Source organism: Thunnus albacares, chromosome 4, assembly GCF_914725855.1.
Source record: "Thunnus albacares chromosome 4, fThuAlb1.1, whole genome shotgun sequence".
NCBI lineage: Eukaryota > Metazoa > Chordata > Actinopteri > Scombriformes > Scombridae > Thunnus > Thunnus albacares.
This window is the reverse complement of record NC_058109.1, coordinates 15,754,445-15,774,897: the sequence shown is the minus strand read 5'-3', so window position 1 is coordinate 15,774,897 and position 20,453 is coordinate 15,754,445. Positions and strand designations below refer to the sequence as shown.

At 38.4% G+C, this 20,453-nt stretch overlaps 1 protein-coding gene across 10 annotated transcripts in view; it reads right to left on the bottom strand.

Annotated features, from left to right (window-relative positions):
• Positions 1-20,453, bottom strand: part of atp2b2 (ATPase plasma membrane Ca2+ transporting 2) — a 152,576-nt gene that overhangs the window by 11,465 nt on the left and 120,658 nt on the right. For all 10 annotated transcript variants that reach the window (XM_044348949.1, XM_044348954.1, XM_044348952.1 and 7 more), the window contains 6 exons: positions 19,908-20,150; positions 8,395-8,636; positions 6,607-6,841; positions 992-1,171; positions 777-864; positions 477-583 (listed from right to left, as the gene is read on the bottom strand). In XM_044348949.1, coding sequence (XP_044204884.1) covers positions 477-583; positions 777-864; positions 992-1,171; positions 6,607-6,841; positions 8,395-8,636; positions 19,908-20,150 — 1,095 coding nt within the window. The remainder of the gene's footprint in view (positions 1-476; positions 584-776; positions 865-991; positions 1,172-6,606; positions 6,842-8,394; positions 8,637-19,907; positions 20,151-20,453) is intronic.

Genomic DNA, 20,453 nt, shown 5'->3' with positions numbered 1-20,453 from the left:
AGAACATGATGTGCGGTACTGTGCAGATGAAGGGCTACTTGAGCTAATGTGATAGAGCTGCGGGGCCACGTCGGACAAAAAAGTTGAGAATAACTTATGTTCACTCAAATTATTGGAGCGGGGAGGAAACTGTGCTGTGCATGAGCCAAATTAATTAATTGGTGAGGAGAGCAGAAAAGAGCAAATAGCCAAAGAGCAAATACATATAAAGTAATGACTTACAGAAGGAATAGAAGCAGTGTTTTGTTCATTAGTTAATAGTCTGTGTCCTGAAATGTCTGAGCAATCTACTGTAAGGAAATTGTGTGACCATACATCCACTAGGGGGCGCTCCTAATCTACACAGCCAGTGGCAGAATGAGAAAAGAAACCCTAAATACTGCAGAGGTGAAGAAGATATCTGCAGATGTTGAGTGAGATTGATCTAAGCATGCTAGAAGGAAAAAGGCAAACAGAAAAAAAAGGGGGTTCCTTACCATGGCAAAGCCGACATCAGCTTTCTTTAGTGCAGGTCCATCATTGGTCCCATCTCCTGTCACAGCCACCACCTGCCTCTGGTCTGCCATAGTGCTGTCAATAATGCCTATCAAACACACATACACACACATAAACAAAGCTACACGCCAGAAGTGCACATACTGTACTCTGTGTACAGAATCTGGGAAAGGAAAGGCAACACAACCCCACTTTGTATTTATGTCATACAAGAATGCAGTATGTCAAAACAAGTTCTGTTCATTTGGATCAACAAGGATAAAATAATGCAACATGTTCACCTTTGACGAGTGTGTGTTTGTCGGTCGGGGAAGATCTGGCCAGAACTCGGAGTTTAGGCCAAACCTTGTCAATACGCTCCTGTTCCACCTGGACGGACACACACAAACACACACAAATAGAAATAGAAGGTCAAATAGTTGTGGTTAAGGTTAAGAGTGACTTCCTTTTCTTTTCAAGCCTTTCTCACTGTCCGGCTCACTCTGACAGTTGTTACCTCTCCTTTCTCATTTCGGATCCTCCTGTTGAACTCTTTGCCGTCGATGCAGAGAAAGTCCTCTCCGGGATGGATGATACCACACTTGATGGCTATGGCCCTGGCTGTGTTTATGTTGTCTCCAGTCACCATGCGCACTGTAATGCCTGCACGCTGGCACTTCTGGATGGCATCGGGAACCTACACCAACACAGATTAACACATGCGCAAAATGATTTGGTGCTGCAGAGATATCAACATACTGTAGTTAGTGCACACACAATTTACTTAAGAACATACCATTAGCAACAACATTGCAATCCTTGATAGACAAACACACAAATATACAAAGATAGAACTCAATGAAACTTCTATCTGAACAGTATTCTGCTGCCCTTGTCTGTTTTGTAATAACGAGATGTATAATTAAGCAAGATGTATAATTATTATTTCCCTCCAGACAGTGCTCTAGTAGATTAACTAGGATATATACTGTATGTAGATTGATCTGTGGTAGCACCAGCTAGCAAAAGCAGAGTATTAATTCAGAAACACGTCTTCTTCCTGACAAAGGTCAGTGTGGGCGAGCACTGCTCTCAAAACCCACACATAAACAAAAGTGTGCACATACAGTAGCAGCAACTCACATCCACTCGCACAGACGCAGGCCCACCCACCCACCCACACACACACACACACACACACACACACACACACACAAATACACGGAGGCAGAAATATGTATCCTTTCCACTCATAAACATATTGCGCATACAGTACACATGGGAGCATTCTTGTACTCACAAACATACAACATAGGATGAAAACCAAATTAATCCACCAACGCAATGCGTGCACATAATGTACGTTTAACTGCCAAATCGAGCTGCTCATGCATGTAAACACAAAGGATTCAACTAATTTAAAGGAATCAGTTTACAAAGTAAATCTGTACAGCAGAGGAGGGCATGTTTTTAATGAGCTGGAGGTTAAATAAACAGAATAGATATCATTTCATTCTACTAGTAATTTCACATCTTATCATTCAGTTGTAACATTGATAGTTTTAGTGCAATGCTTTAAAAAAGTACTACAAATTAATCAAATAAAATTAATTACTTTTAAGTATTAAATTTGTTTTTAAATGGACACCAGTCAAATTGTAGAAATAATTAAAGGGAAAACAATCAGCCTTAATTTAGATATTAAGGCTGATTGTTTAATTTTTTTGTTCATTTGTGTAAAATAAAATAATAAGTAAAATATTCTGTCTGTAACACCAATTTCCCAATGAGGAAAGGGTCAAGGAGGTTGAATATATCCTGAAAATAACAACAATATTATTCACCGATATGCACTTAAGAGGTCTATTAACATCAGTATTCATACAGTACATGTGCTGAGTTGGTAATGTGTTAACAGTAACCACTTACAGACAGAACAAAAAGCACAAAATACATTTATTCATTAGTAGTAATAGGATTTGACAAGGTAAAGAAGTGCTTATAGTAAATATTGTGGCAAGGAGGGAAAGTTTTTACATTTCTCTTCTTTCACCAAATCATTATTATCGAGATATCAAGTTCCCATCTGCCTATCTGTCATTTCTGCTGTCTGCTTTACTTTCTTTTCATTTGGATTCCCACTGCTCTAGTTGACTGGTCAGCCGAAAGAGGAGGTGGAGAGAAGAGGAGAGGAGAAGAGTGGAGGCTTATTAAAAATACAATCTGGCCCGCCAGAGGAAGAGGGTAGGAGGCTAGTAGGTGAGACTGAAAAACAAGCCTCTTGTGTCTCTAATACAGATCTGGTTACACTCTCGTTTTCCTCCGTTTCTCTCCTTACCCGTCTCTCTCCTCCTGCGGTCTGTCATCCCCCCTGACATGAATCTGATTTTGAATCTGTTTATGTTTCTTGGTCTCAATCTCTCTCTCTTTTTCTTTTCTCTCTCTCATTCTCTCCTCTCTTGTCTCTCTGGGGCAACCCTACAGAGCAGCCAGTTATTAAAAGAACATCACATTCTGGAGGATGAAATTAGAGACTAATAAACAAACCAGGAACATGTTTACCACTCTATGTGACCTTTTTAGCAGAGGGGAAAGTCATCTTGTTTCCAATATTAGCCAGCCTTACTAAGATGCCTGGAAATATATTACTGTACAGTGCACTGCTCTTCCACTTCGATTATTAAAAATGTTAGATGTTAAGTGACTGTGGTGGAAGAAAAGGGAAATTCCACCTACTCCAGTCTTGGAGCAATGCATATATTCATTACTATTTGGGAGTTTTTATTCTGTATTTTTATCAGGACGACCTTCTGCAATTTGCACAAAAATATAACTTTAAACAACAACGTGATACAAAAGCGGATTCTTGTTAACTCCTCTGGTTTATTCATTTTGAGGACAATGGTTTCTGTTTTCCCCTTCTTCTCCCTGTACTTATTTTTTTTTTTTTATCTAGGTCTGTTTAGATGCTTACATAACTCGGCTTCAGACAGAAAGAGAGAGGAAGGCACAGAGCGAGAGAAAGATAGGTGCAGTGAAAGTCAAAAGAAAATGAGCAAGGTGAAAGTCAAGTCCACAATATGGAGAGAGGTGGAAAGGAGAAAACTTGATGGGAAGGGGTTGAATGGGAGACCTTGTTAGGGAGTGAGGAGGGGGATGGAAAAAAAGAGATGAAAGGAAGAAGTTGAATAATGCAGTAGTGAGTTACTTTCCTGCTTCCCCGTACCTGCACAGGAGCTGTAAAGTGAGGTCAGTTTTCCTACTGTACACAGACCTCTTTCCACCCGACTTTCTTTCTCCCAATTATAGTCTCTCCTTTCCTTCAAGTGAAATCCTTATAAAAATGAAGTACAGCTTAAGAAATGATTTCTTAATGCATCACTTATTTCTTAAAATCCCCCTCCACTCAAAAATACGTTTTCCTTCTTGTTCCTACAGTTGGATGTTTGAGCTCCACTCTGCAGAATGATGTATGTGCAGTGTGTGACACTTGAGGGCTGTTTTTACATCCATCTGCTGAAAGTGGAAAGTTTTCTGTGTTTTCTGTTCAGTTTCGATTTTAAGCATGATTTGTGACATCACAAATAGTTTAGAAGCCAATCCTGGTCCAATATTAAACTTATATGATGTGTGTGACATGGAAACTTATCTTTAAAAACTTTAACTCATCTTAAAACATGTCTGATCTTTAAATATCTGAAGAATGGTGTTAATAAATGATGCCTTAACATGTGTACAGTTTTTTTAATACTGCACTTTATTGCTGAAAGGGAGTTTGGAGGGAGTAGGGAGGTACAAACCTTAGACTGAATCACCAAATTTGGGGTTTTTTAAGTTCATTACTTTGTGCTTCAGTTCATTTAGAATAGGGGCAGGATTAGACAAGCATGTTGCTTTTTCCTACTCCTTTTTGGTCATGAAATGTTTATTTATGTTGCTTAATGAGAGACTGTTGTATATGTTACTGTGTAGTAGAGTAAAAATGGTCTCTGTCTTATAACGGAGTAAACGTATAAAATGGAAATACTTCTCAAAATTGAACAAAAGTATAGTACTTAAAATAATTCTGCCTAGGTACTGTACTTGCAACCTGAGTTTGATCCCTTTCAGACCAAAGTGGAAGCCTTTTTTGTTTGAATAGGTTGATGGCTCATTATCCAGCACTGTATCTCACTAGATATCTACACAGTGTTGGTCTAGAACTGTCTCACCCAGAAACTGCATATTTCAGGACCTAATACAATATATTAATATATTATATATATATAAAACATTTATATAATACACTACAATTACAATATATGACATTATACTTTACTCATTATAACATGAGTAAATAGCAAATACATGTTACAAAAATATCAGCAATGTACAAAAACTGAATAACGCACGTTCAGACTGAAATCTATAGCTGGCTGAAGCTGATTGGCCCAGTCTGAAGTGTGCATTTCATGAATCAATGATCATTTAGTGAGGCAATCATTAGTGAAGCAATTGATCATACACACACCCTAATGTCAAGCCTTTCAAATGACACATGATCCCTCTCTGATAGCTTACTGTGAAGGCTCCTACTGTCAACGGACTCCTGCTGCTTTGTTCACCCTTTGTTTCCACTGCTCCACCTGTTTATATGTGATGTTATAATCTATACAGAAGTTACCTGCTTTTTCATTAAAGTACAAAGCAGAGTGTAATACACACAAGTGGACAGAATAAAAGTATTAATAATATATCATTATAATATATTAATAATATTGTAACATAGCCATTAATAAATGTCCAACTCCAAATAGGTGAGTTTTCCTCACTGAAATAAGATCAGATTCAAACATTTCAGTTCAGTTCAAACATTTTTTCAAATCTGATGTAAACAAGGATGTCATGGATCATATGTGTCATGTGATCATACAACATGAGCTGGACTGATGTAACTAAAATAAACAGAGCTGTTAATGTGAAACCTTAGGGGCTTTCTAGGAAAAAAAATGGATTAACCTGACCAAGTGAATAGAGCCTTATTAACAATCCTCGGATTTGAAATCCAGGAAAATTCCAGTAACCCCACATAAAAGAGGTAAGTGAAGGCTGGTCCAGAACAACATGTTGAAAACTTACTTCCAACAGAGTCATAGGTGGTAGCTTAAACACAGTATATATCAAAGACATTTTGACAGTTACTGTCAAAGATTCAATTCATATTGTGACATTTTACCTTAACTGTATATACATAGTTTGTCAATTAAGACTTCAAATGCTGATTTAAGTCTCCAACATCTCAAGCATACAGAGTTCTTATAAGAGGCTTATATAATTAGGGGTCTGAGTCACTTTTCTCTATAAATATTTTCATCAAACTGAACTAAATGAAAAACCTTCTCTTCTCCCAGCCTGCAGCCATCTCTGAATTATTTTTTATTTATGTTTACTTATTTGTGGGAAAACCGTTCACCCTCTCAATGAATTCCACTCTTAAATTTGATGACATTATAATCTTTATCTATCTATATCTATACAATATGTCATTTCATGTCAAACAATTTATTTATCATACTGAACAGTTGTATGTCTCCTCTTGTAACAAGATATCTTCCATGCTATTACTCAAAAAAAGAAAAAAATATATATGCTGTTGTCAGACGGTTTGTACATAGTGTATTCTGCTATACCACCATACTGTCATTTATTAGCACTCTTGTCACCTTGATAAGGTACAAGATATACACACAGAGACTGTCTTTGCACACTGTACAAACATACCGCATTTGAAACCACACACCACCTCTCCAGAGTTTTTTTAACACAATGTTGACATGCAGGACATAATTGTCTTCGCTGTCTATCATTTCTAGGTTGTCTCTCGGTCAAATGTCTCAGATATTGTACACAAAGGTAGGTTGATGGATTGATAGATAATTAATACTTGAAGGAAGAATAGCATTGTTACAGAATCAAACACAAGTAGCACAGAAGAGATAATTTTTAAATCTAGAGGGTATAAACACAATTAAGTGTTGAAAGGACAGAAGATCTTAAACCTTAGGTGACATTGCTTGGTGAGGACTCATACTGTAGCATGCATGTATAGACCCGCCCAACATCCACTCCGCACAGTATATCACACTCTCCTACCTCTGGCCTGACAGGGTCCTCTATCCCAACAACACAGATGGCTGTGAGGTCACTGAGGATGTTGTTCTCATCGTCCCAGTTGGGCTCAGGATTGTTGGGAAAGTCACGGTACGCCACACAGATGGTCCTCAGGCCATCACACGCCATGGGCTCAATCACCTTCTTCACCATCTCGTCCTTGTCCCGTGGACGGAAAACCCTCGACTCCCCCACCTCATTCAGAATATGGCTGCATCTGTAGTTAAGGGTGGGGTGCGGAGTGGAATTATTTAGAATTTTGTATTGTAACTTTGGTATTGTCAGTTTTTGTGCAAAGCCAATATGACCCAACATGGAAAACAAAACAAAAGGTAGATGAAATTGACCTTGAGGTGAGACTGTTTTTTCAACTGCTGTTTCCAAGGTCAAGAATAAACTTTTAACCTCTTTTAAGCCAACATAAATGAGAAGAACTTGAAGTACTCCAAAAAATCTCAGGAAAGCAGCTGAGAAATAGACGTTGTGGGTGAAGTTTTGTAAAATACAAACCGTAATTTCCCTGGACATAATATGTGGTCAAAGATAAATAAATACATTTAATTTGCTAATAAAATTTCTTAATATCCATGCATGGAAGAGAATGTATACAAGTTGTAATTGGTTATGGATGCATGATCCTTGATGGTCCAACAGCTCAGGAGTGCTTGATGCAGTGATTCACCAGAACCAACAGCACAGACAAAACATTGTCTACATCAGTGGTTCACAACCTTGAGTACTGGACCAGGGCGTATTTTGAGCAGTCCTGAGGCAGGAAGTGTTGAGTTTGTATTAACAGCATAATGCAGTAACTTTAACAGGGCAAACGATGTGGATCAAAACAAGGCTTTGTACTAAAATATGACCAATATACTTATCAAACAGAGGGAATAAGAAATAAAGGCCTGTTACCTTCTGCAGGTGAGGTAAATGAAGACCCTGGTCACTATTTGAGGAAATACTGTATGTTTGCAAAGGCCATAGAATCTTTTGAAAATATATATTTCATTAGTTCACAACCCCTTGAAGTTACACCACAGACGACTAGGGGTTCACGGACCCCTGGTTGAGAAGCAATGGTCTACTTTTTTACTGTCACCAAAGGATATCCACGTTTGATCTACGGTAAATGGATTTCTCATTAGCCAAATAAATGAACATACAAATGGGGAGAAAAATAGGTGTACTGGCATATAGCCAAACACAAAGAGCTGGACTTTGATTGCTGTAAGCCATTTTAAAAAAGCAAATTAACTGTAATTTGTACAAATGTTTATTCAGGATTGGCAAAAATTTTAGGCAAAAATGTGTATATAACTTATCATACTTCAAAATGAAACTATTTGTAGCTGTATTCATTTAAAATGTGTTAAGTCTGCAGAGTAATTACTAAGAAAACTACAAAACACCATTATTTAATTTTAGTTTAATGATACATTTTAGTTGTATTCATTCTTAAAAGACAATTTCAGATCCTACTGTATTTGGGAGATTCATAAATACCTCTCATGTTTTTCTCAGATACTCATTGGTTACTGTTGGTTACTGTCCTGTTAATGTACTGCAAAGTGTCACAATTACGTGACCTTGGAGTCATAACCCACATTCAATGGGTTGTAGCCTCAAGCACATTTTGCACTTGAACTTAATTCACTGTACATTTGGTAAAAAATGCAGTACTTTCTACTATATTACCTTTCAACCAGTTACCTACTGTATGTGATACTATTATTATCATTTGTCTCATTTTAGTCACAAAACAAGACTTACTTTTTGAGGACGATCTCAGAGGCTCCCTTGCTGTACATGCGGAAGCTCCCGTCAGGCAATTTGATGACAGTGCTCATGGACTTCCTGACAGAGTTGAAGGTGTAGACTTTGTAAAGCTTCTCCTCTGGGATCTGGTTTCTTATTGGCTGATAATCTCGCTTCAGGTCCAGGACCAATCCCAGCAGACCGCACTCTGTCTTGTTGCCCACCTGCTTCGGCAGACCGCCTTCCTTATCTGGGGGCTAGAGAGATATGGAGAAAGAGAGATTGTCAGATGTTCAATCTCATTTCTGTTTTCAGCCTCATATTTGCTGCAATACAGTAAAATATGTGCTTATTTTCTACCTGTGGTTATGTGGTGTTTCACTTAATTTATTTAGTTTAGTTATGAGTGATTTACTTAAGTTTGTCTTTTATATTATTTCAACCTATGCCATCACTTTACCCCATTCTTCTATGTTTTTAGTCCATCTACAGTTGTGTTTTGACATATGGGAAATGAAAATAATCCTGCTATGAATGACTCTCAAGTCTTTAGTTTAACACATTCGAAGAACAAATATACTGTTTGTTTTGAGATCTATTCTATTCAATGAACAAGATTCTCTTTTCCTCTGTGCAGTGCAATGTGCCTTACCAATGTAAGGCTTGAAATAGCTGCTAGTGATAATTAACCAGCTAGCAGGTGAAAGGGTTTCTCTGTGTGGGAGGGCAGGAGATGAGATAGATGGAATCAAATTTGGATGCTCTTATTTCAGGCATGCGGCTCAACCTGTTGCAATCTGTAATTACACACTGGAACCATGTTTTTCTCCAGTTCAGCAAACATCTCAGTATCCACATTTCCACATGACTACATGGATCATGAATGATAGACAGAGCATGTGATCTGGATTTTTGCATACAATTTGTTGGTATAAAGCGCGGTTGTGACATTTAAGGGTGCAACAAATGATTGTTTTCATTATTGATTAACCTGCTGAATACCTTCTTGATTAAATGAGTCATTGTTTCATCTATAAAATATCAGAAAATAGCAAAAAATAATTTCCCAGAGCCCAAAGTGACGTCCTCAAATTGTTGTTTTGCCTGAGCAATAGTCCAAAACCCAAAAATATTCATATGGATATAGACAATAGACAAAAAAGAAGGAAAGCAAACCTTTGAATTTAAAAAAAAACTGAGCCACTTTTTTGCTAAAAATGACAAACAATTACTTGAACATTAAAATAGTTTTTGTTATGATTTATTGTTTTATGACAATCAAGTAACTGATTAATCAACTAAGCTGTCATGTGTTTTCCTCTGAGTAGTGGGGGAATATACTGTGTGCGATTGGAAGAGGATCAATTTCTCTTCCTCTCAGGGTTGGAGAGTGTTTATTATCAGCCAACAGTAGAGCCTTTTATTGCAGGTTATGTGTGTGTGTGATAACTGTTCAAATCTTTGCATGAGGCTGTTAAGGTGCTACAGTATATGTGTGCACACTTAACGTGCACGAGCATGTATTTGAGTGCCGTGCATGTGGTCAGCTTGTGGAAGACTCAGCGTTGCCATGGTAACACTGGGCAAAGCATACTTTGAGGAGAGACTTGGGAAAAGAAAGGGTGCTCTCTGCCACTCGGGGATTTTTACTCTTTGGCTCTGATTCTCTACCAGGAATCTCACTCATCTCACTTCACACATCTCTTCACCCTTTTCATCTTCCGCCATCCTTATTTATTAGTATTTCTGCGGAGCTTCACTCCATTTACTCATTCTGTTCCCCACAATAAATTGTCATTATCACACAGAAATACAAGCAATACAGTGTGGCTATCAATTGTTTTACTTTGAATATCCACCACTTTCTAAATCAGCCAGTGTGATAGAACAAATCTCATTATCGTCAATATCCTACACACACACTTATACACACTGACCATTGTAGTGACATTGATGCTCATAAGTCTGGACACATCTGAGAGTGTGCAATCTTTACTGTCATTATTCATAATATGTCTCTTCAAACAATCACACATTCTCAAGCTAATTTTCATTTTAATGTAACAAAACACATGTAGGGATAAAAGAGATGTTCATTTTAACTCTAAAGCACTGCTAATCAAGGAAATTAGGACTACAACTAACAACACTATTTAACAAAATTACAAATAACGAAATTGTTCCTGAGTAGTAAGTGTTATTTCCTAAGTTTTTATGCTTAAAAAGTATAGAAAATGGCTATTTTTTCCCTTCAAACTTTGCTTTTGTGACCTGGACAATGATATTTTCAAATGCACTTATTTCCAATGGGAAAACAGGCAAATTTGCACATTTTCATTCACATTAAGTCAGAAAAAACAACACATGAATCAAAATTAACATGTATTTATACTAAAGATACACAAAAGTTTTTGGAGATTTACAATTATACTGTAAATCACTTTCACAACTCAGCCCCCAGATACAGTCTCCCATCATCGTATCCGGTGAGTCATATGTTGTTGGTTTTTTTTCTGTTTGATTGTACAACATGTTACATTTGGTTCATTTGGGTCCCTATTAGCTGGCACTGAGGTGACAGCTAGTCTCCCTAGGGTCTTGCTATATAGTACCTACAGTACGCTTGACACCTACACTCACAGCTAAGGAACAGCTTGTCAGGTACACTCTCTTTCACTAACACACAAACACACACACACACCCTCACAGCATGTCAAAAGCACACTGAACATGATGCTTCTGACTTGCTGCAAAGCAGACACCTTCGGTCTGTGCCATTTGCCCCAAAATAGATCGACTGCTGGCTTGCTGTTCTGCATCTAAACAAGACTCCAACCAAGATAAGATTTAAAAGGATAGCTTAACATTTTGACGTTTTGAATTGTACTTTCTTTTGAATTTTACATGAAAGATTCTGTATCGGCAGCGTAGTTAATCATATTAATGGCTTGTTGGAACTGGTGCGCTCACATTCTCCATCTAATGACTGCTCTTGTCCACCTGCTAACGAGGGTTTGACAGAGAATAAAGCTAATAAACTGTGCTCATTTGCCTTTTTAAGGTGGCTGACAGACATATGCTTAAATAGATTTCCATGCAGTGTGAAAGAAAATATGACTGAACTCTACTTCTTCAGTTATCTATGTCTACTCAAACACACAACTATTTTGCGGGCTTTTTCTTTTCTGAACAGAAGGTCTGAGGATAGAGGGTGTCTTACGCTGTCCAGATTGTAAAGCCCTTTGAGGCAAATTTGTGATTTTGGGCAATTTAATAAAACTGACTTGACTTTAATGGGTTGAGATGAACAATGTCAAGGTTTCACTTTTTTGATGAGTGTTTTGTAGTTCTGGTTTCAGGAAATCCTCTATCAAATTATACTTCCAACACCTTGAAGGGATACTTCATCTGCTTTTAATGTTTGCTTAAGCAGCTCAATATTTACAATTTTAGTAGGCACAATGAATATTGATTAACTCAGGCTCAGACATATTTACATGTCCCTTTAGCTGTAGCTGCTATGAGCCACGGGTTCCAGCTGAGAGGGTTAGAGAGAAAGTCATCTAAAATCTCATTAATCATTAAAACCCAATCAGAGTGCTGGCCCATGTTCACCTAGTAATTGGACATATCTGGTTAATGTTCAGCTGTGTGTCTCACAGATGCAGACAGGAGTATAAATACTTTATACGGAGTTTGCGGTAAATAACAGAATTAATGCCTTTTCCTAATGACCAATGATTACATCAGGGAGACACTGCCTGTCATTGGCTAATGAGGGGATGGAACAAATGGCCTCATCTGCACTGTCTGCTACGTGTTTAGGAGAATAGGCTCCCAGCAACAGAAAAACACCCTACTAAACCACTAAAAGTAAATAAGCGGTTAAAATACCATGCAGGATGTATTATAGCTTTTAAATGATGAATCTTACATTAAAAGTGTTTTTTGCTTTAGAGAATATATCAAAAAGATCCTGAGCACAATCTTTTCCCTTGCATGATTTGATTATCTTACTGTTAATGAACAATGATTCAGTAGTTCCACAGTGTGCTGAACCGGACAGATTCCATTTCAGAAAGCAAACTCAACTGACAATATGTTGACTTTCAGTTCAGTGCAAACTGCATCCTTCTTAACAAGTCATGTAGACACATCTAGCTTTATTTTTCTTAATGGTAAAGTGCGTAATATTTAGTGGCATCTAGTAGAACAGACTTGGTAGATATGGAATATAATATTCATAAGTATGTTTTAATCAGTGTATAATCAACTGTAAATTGGAATCGTTGTGTTTTTGTTACCTTAGAATGAGCTTTTTATATCTACATATGGAGCGGGTCCTCTTCCACGGAGCCCGCCATGTTTCTACAGTTGCCCAGAACAGACAAACCAAACACTGGTTCTAGAGAGGGCCTTTCATGTTTTTCGTGCATTTCGCAGCCACTGTAGGCTCTCCTACATGCTTGGAAGGGGAGAGGGTGGGGAGGGGTATTCAGTTGGTTGCAATCTGCAACCTCACCGCTAGATGCACTAAATCCTACACATTGGTCCTTTAAAAGATCTTATTTTGCCAGTGCATATCATTGATTCCACTTGTTCACGTTGCAGTTCCTTTGCTTTATGGATTTCATACAAAGGAAATACGAAGGTTTTTCAAAATTCTATTTAAATTCAAAAACTAAATTCCAGTACCATCATCTTTAAAAATTTTGGTCATATTTAAAATTTCAAGAGACATTTTTGGGCCATATATAAGACAATGTTTGTTTGTTTTTTTGTTTCTGGAATATTAATTTTTGGGGTCATCTGGCATTCAAAGACTAAACATAAATGACATTATGTATTCAATATTCTTTAGGTAATTGTCAGTCTTTGACTATAGAATTGCACAGTAGCTATCTGAATGTAATGTAATGGCTGCTTTCAAGGGTATTGATGATCATAGACTAATGAAATGAAATGGTTAATGCGGATTGCTGAAAATTTTCAAAGTACTAAAAATGGGATAAGAGATACACTACCAGTAGGCTATAGCTGATATGTTATATTTGAAAATACATTTAGAAGGTATTAGTCCACCTGGTTTTATTCAAAAAGTCTATCCAAAACAGATGTGGAAAAGGCTGGTCATCCTTCAGTCAGGGACATCTTATATCTGGGGCACTATGGTGCTCTATGAGACACTTCAAAATCAAAAATCAACTCACAACATGTCAGCCTGGATGTTACCACACACTGAAAGCCATCTGTGAGTTGTTTTATTGGAGATAAAACAGAATTTTGAAGAAAGCAAGCATATGTACATTAATGTTCTTTAAAATTATACAAATAACTAACTATGTTGAGTTTACACACTTCAGAACACAAAATCTAAATTCAGATCGCACAGTTCGGATCAGAAAACAGATGAAGTCTGAACACATAGTGAAATTAATTTGCCTGGTAGAACAACTTCTATAATCAGAGAACTGTGTAGAAAAACACCAACACAGATACTGTAGCTCCTGCAAAAACAAAACAAGGCGGGAGAAAGAGAAATGAACAAACAGAAAATAAACAAAAGGCAGACAGCAACACCACTGCCTTTTATTCTCAGAGATTCCGCAGAGGTTCAGCTTGACGTGGGTTTCTACGCACAGGGACAGTTGCTGGCATGGGATGCCCACCGTTGGCATGACTAGGCTACGGCTGGCACGTCCTGGCCTGGAGGTGGCTAAGGACCAGCTGCCCTCTCCCTGGTCCTTGGGTGCTCCCGCAGGCAAGGACATATGCCAGAGGGAGAGCTGGCAACTTTACTTCCTATTCCACCTGGGGCTCTCCTTAATCCATCCCTCCTGTTCCTTCCCTCTCTCTTCTCCATCTCTCCCTTTTCTTCCTCTTTCTCTTCACACTCCACCCACCCTTTTACAGTACTCGTCTTTCTCTTTATGTCCCTGATTTTACATTTTTCTCCTGTCTTTCCCTCTCTCTCTCCCTCCTTCTCCTCTATCCCTATCCCACCTTCCTTACTTAAGATGATTTTTTCATCTACCTCGCTATCAGTGTCCCCAGTCTCTTAAAAGGCGCCCGCCCCCCCGCCTCCGCCTTCCCTCTCCTTTCCTCTTTGCATGTAGGAGTGGATGATATTCTAACTCTCCACATGACTGTACCAGCCAACTGGGCTAAGGCCTGGAGGCATGCTGGAGGGCAGGGATACAGTCTTCCAGTCCATGATGAGGACACTTGTCACGCGAGTATGGTTTCTCTCTCCTTTCCTTATGTATAATCTTCTTTCATCCTTTTTTTTTTTTTTGCACTAATTCTTGCTTTGCTTCTCTCTCCCTCCTCCCTTTCCATTGGCTTTCAGCTTCCATCTCTGACCATTTCTTTCCTTTATTTTCTTTCTTTTGTTTTATAATCTCCTTTTATTTGCCCTTCTACTGCAGACACCGGATTTTCCCGAAAACAATTGGGCAAGAAATAAGTCTCTAATTCAAACCAAATCTCATTTCAAAACATGTAGTTTCAAATCTGTTTGTATGTGTTTGCGGAAGGTCTGTGGTGTGTGTGGAGGGCATATTTTTAACAGCAACACCTTAGTTTCAATAACCCCATGTAACAGTGAAAATACTAATAAAGCCTTCCTTGTATAATATTATTTTAACTATATATTAATACACATATACTGAATACACAATTTAGTTAATAAAAACATTTGAGAAATACATCACATTATTTCTATTACTACTATTATAAAATCTGTGCTTGTCTGATGAGATAACCTGTCGAAAGTGCTAACAATAAAACTACAATTGTGAATTTGTATCTGCATAAGTTTTAATTTTGTTGGTGCTCTTGCCATCATTTCATTTCTTCCCTGCTTGTTACTTTTGAACAGCTGTGAATTGTTTCGTCATGCAAAGCTCCAAATATGGAATATTGCTTTACCCCAGGCGTCCACCTTTAATGTGAGAATGGCAGATTACTAATTAGCTAGTTATGAGAGAACAATGAATGTTAGATTGATTGTGTGTGAGTCACTCATAACCTCAGGTCCGATACAGTAGCCATTTTGAGAATAAACTTTCTACTAAGGTACTTGTTGAGTTGAACGCTCTGTAAATTGCATGTCATGTAATTAAACGCTTATTTGTTTTAATGGCTGTGGGATTCATTTTAATCTGGTGGTTTTCTTTACCAACCTCAGCCACATGGATTCATTGTTGTGGGAGTTTTGGGGTTGTTTGCGTGACCTTCTTGATTTCATTCACATAATGTAATAGAAACTTCTCTGTCATTCTGGCATCTGGATTTGCTTGATTAAAAACTACTGGGTTAAACAGTTATTTGAGATTTTGTGTAACTTTAGAAGCTCTGCACAGCACATCGCATGTGCAGTTATCTTTTTATTAGAAAAAACACAATCGTATATTAAGCTGCTCTTTAATTTTGTCTCGGCAAAGGGTTTAACAAATATCACTTTTAAACATTTATTTTAAAACATTTAAATTCACTCTAGGGTAATTATCAGAGCATCTCTGTCCAGATGGTAGGAAAAATGCTTCAAGATCCAGACTGTCCCAATTTAATCTAGATGTCTGGTTACTACAATGTAGGCTGAACTGGTTATTGTGAAACAAACCATGGATAAGTATTAATGGAATTGTTTATAACATAATAGTCTTTCAGATTATAAGTTTTATTATAACTGACCTCACATTCTCTGAATAAAATGTATGTGTTAAGTGGTACTAGTCTCCTGAGTCAACCAATAACATGGCCAATGAAAGCATGAAATCTAACATGTCCTGCGAAGGAAATGCAGGGAACCCATTAAGCTTGGTGCCTGTGAAACATCAAAGCATTGTCATTCTAATGTGATGACGCCTTCTCTTTCACTGCCATCTCAGCAACACTGTCAAGTCTGTAAGCAAGTGCTGAACACAGAAACAGAAGAGAGAAGAGAAGAGTGTCTTTTGTACATAATTCTGCTGTGGATGTTTCTGTCCCTGCCTCATCGATCCATGTTTGTTTCTTTCTCCTTCTCAGCGGCCAAAGCTACTCCAAACATAGGGACACTGGATGCTTCAAGCTACAGACATCCAAGACACTCTCATCTCTCCTCCAACGTTGTGCAAACAAGCACACAATGTCCAGATGACAAAAGCACTGTGAGCCAAACCCAATTATATTAGGACCTCACTACTCACTACTGAATGATAACGAGGCAGTTAATTTGAATTACAAACCATAAACTGCTCATTGTAGAGCAACGCATGGAATTTTGCCTACTAAACATAAACTGAATCTTGTTTTTTTTCATCATCTACATTTCAACATCACATTCTGTTTTGCTACATAGTGAGCTACTATACTGTAACTGTCCTTCCCTTTCCCCAACCACCTATACCATACAATTGTGTGTGTGTCTCTTGTCCTGACCGGAATAATGACCTGAGCAGGTGGTTGAAGCAACATGAGACTGAGCTCCCAGGACACTCACACAGCCATACTAAACACACGCCACTGTGCTGTGAGAACACACACCTGTGATCTGAATACTTCCTACAGTGGCAGTATGTCTGATATGACAGATGTGTGTAGGAGTAATATTTGTGTGCACCTGTATGTGCATCTGGACCTGACTAGTTTTAGTTAATATACACGCACAGAGTGTTCTTATGAACAATGTTAATATGTCTTATACATTATGAAAAAAAAACCAAACTAAAAACGTGAAGTTAAAGAAAAGGACAAGAATAAAAGCAGAGATAATTCTATGCGGCTAATGTTTGCTATGGGGCTCTTGCCATTAGCGATGACGCATGTTCCTTTGAAATAACGTCAGCATATTGACGTCACTGAATGCCATTCACAAATTGCTATGTTGCATGCATGACTTGTCTACATGCTACAAACTGCTTGTGAGCTTGTTGTATCCATGTGTGCACATATCTTTCTCAGAATATATGAATAAGAATACGTGTGCACATGGATACGACATCTATGAGCATGTACAGTACGAGTGCACATATACTGTATTGTGTGCATGGGTTCATTGTGTAAATGTGTGTGAATTTCTCCCCTGAGGATGAGGCTTCTCCACTTTAGAGTCTGTATGTGCTGACAGAGGAAGCAGAGCTATACCAGTGGCTATATTATGAAGCCAGAGAGGCAGTAGGGGGACTGATATGGGTATCAAAGCCTGCCTCTTTGCCTTTGTGCCTTTGTGTGGTGGCCATCAAAGACTTCCATAGCCATCCTGGCATCCCACAGGATTGGCCTCTTATATAAGAACACACCAGCCAACATACTGCAGGGCTGGAGTGGTGCTGAGGGAGTGGGGGCGGCCGGGGGAGGGAGGGAGGGATGAACTAAATATTCCTCAGAAATTTCTGTTTCTGAGTTCCCTTCCTTCGTTAATTATGTCTGTCCTTCTCTATCTTGCTTTCCCTTTGTTCCTCTCTTCCATTCAAGAGCTCTCAGTAAATAAATACCGCCGACATACTGTTTACGTGCAAATGCATGCATGGATGAGCTAAGGATACACTTATACAGTAGAAGGATGTGATATACTTTTTCTTGAATAGGTGGGTAGCCAAGCAGTTAGCAAGATACATACAGTACATGCTTTAGGTAATTAATATAGATGTAAGGTATCAGACATCATACCATAGATATGTAAACTGGTCTCATTTCAAGTTTACTGTAAGTTTAACTTCAAGGGTGCCTACTTTGGTGCATGAGGTAACCTCTTTTATGAATGAAAAGATTAAAAAATGTGACTAAATGTGCTATTTAATCCACTAAGTCTAAGCCGCACTCTGCCGGTGTTTAATTCCGTTGAGCTAAGCAGCTATGGAGGTACAACAGTCTGATGTAATGCTGCAAAACATTCCTCCAGACTTTTCAAAAGGGATAACATCTCGTTAATGTGGCACATCTTAGTAGCGAAATACGGTGGGAAAAGGGAAACTGAGGCAACATCAGAAAGTAGTTCCAACAACAAAACTGATTCATAATTTCAACCATGTGGAAATAGATTTAAACTATATCTCATGTGCTGTTGATCTGCGTCACACACAGAGACATTATGTGGTATTTGTAAGTGGGGGAAAGATGGAACTGTGCAAATTGAAGGATATTTGTAAGTAGACTGCAGACAGAAACTGCAGCATGTGTGGTGTGAGAATCAGATTTGACCAAGCTGTGACAATGAAACCTTCAGTTACACTAGAGCATTCAAGATGACACAGGGAAGAGTTGGCCTAAATGGGAATATTTACATCATGTACATTATTGAGGAGTGAAATTTTACTTGTTACTTTACTTGTTATGACAAAAGTTAAACATGGACATATTTACATGTGAGCTCTGTACATTGACATCAAAATGACAAAATTTAATTTAGCATAAAGATTGGGAGCAACACAACTAAGAAGTGCCTGTATGTCTCAAGTGTATCTACTGTGCGCCAAAGGAACCAAACTTAAAACAAGAGTAGCCACAGATTTGTAGCACTCCATCTTAGAAACCCAGTGACCAACACTCTTGTTTTCACCAAGACTGCGATCATGCCTTGAGGGGTAGGAAGTGAAATCTGTGGGATCCTTCTATCGCAGATGTCCCGCCTGCTCAGCTCATTCCCCATTCAAACTCCATAAGGGTATTTGTCAGTTGGTCAGCCATCAATGAATGTACTCTACTGGGGTTTACAGGGATAGTGACACACGGACAGGCACAAATGGTGTGTGTGTGTGTGCAGGTAAGTGTACGTGGTCATGCCAGGAAAAGGATTACTCAGGCATGTTGCTCTAACAGCCTAAAGACATCCTGATCTTGGCAATCTTTGCTTTTAGGATATTTTAGGATATTTTTGCCAAATGCTTCATGATGGAAATAATGTTTCAGAGATGAAAATCCATGCCAACAGGTTTCCGATTCTGTTTCTGTAGTCTGTCTGTCTGTATATTTATCTATTTCTTATTGCATGCAAGTCTAATTGGCTTAGAGAAAATCTCTCTTCGCTGCATTCACTGTAAACAAGAGACCATCTCCAGCACTCAGACAGATTGGATTCAATTACAGTCTGCTACGCTCTGAATATCAGATAAGACAAAATTACACAACCGTTCTCAAGGTGACAAGTTGAGTGAATGCCTGATGAATCTAAAACAGCAGCCAAGGACACTGACTGCCTGCTTTGCTAAAAAGAAGGCACTGCAGAACTGTCTTACTGTTTCAGGGCTGCTCTCATCGTATGGTTTCACCACTCACACAGAGGGAACTGAAATCTCTGCAGCCCAGCCCCCATATTTAAGTTTCAATAAAATAGGCTTTAGTATAATAAAGTAGATATAATAAAGTAGAATAGCTTAAATATTGTGATTAGGGGACAAAGTGCTGTATTTGTTGTACAATATAAAAAATGGAAGGGGTGTATATGATTAAAATTTACACGACATAATATTATATAGTAATACTTTGTCTCTTTCTTCTCATTCATGGGTGTGGAGGGACTTCTACTACCATTACAGGTGGCTTACCAGTATCTTGGTGGTATAGGCGCTGTTGAGGGAGATGGAATTGATCAGTAACTCCAGTGATTTGGGTGGCAGAGCTCCAGGATCTGGGATTTCTTTGTAGTGCACATCTCCAACATAACACTGCACAGCCGTCATGCGGTTGGTGGTCAGCGTGCCTGTCTTGTCAGAGCAGATGGCTGTAGCGTTGCCCATCGTTTCACATGCATCCAGGTGACGAACCAGGTTATTGTCTTTCATCATTTTCTGTTGGTAGGATACAACATCATGATCACGACACATTGCAATGCACATTTGAAAATGCTTGGAAATAATTTAAGAACTAGGTGGATGCTTGAATTAGCTTATCATGCACTTGCACGGTGTAAACTTCTGTTGTTGTGCTTATGAATACAAAAAAAGGGATGTCTGCAACAGTTAAAGAAAAATATGCTCTCTGAATGTGGCCCTAATCAGAATTTGCTTCTGTTTGCTGCTGTGAATCACATAAGTGTTTTAACACAGTGCAAGCATTAACTACACACAATCCTTATATATGCATGCAAATCA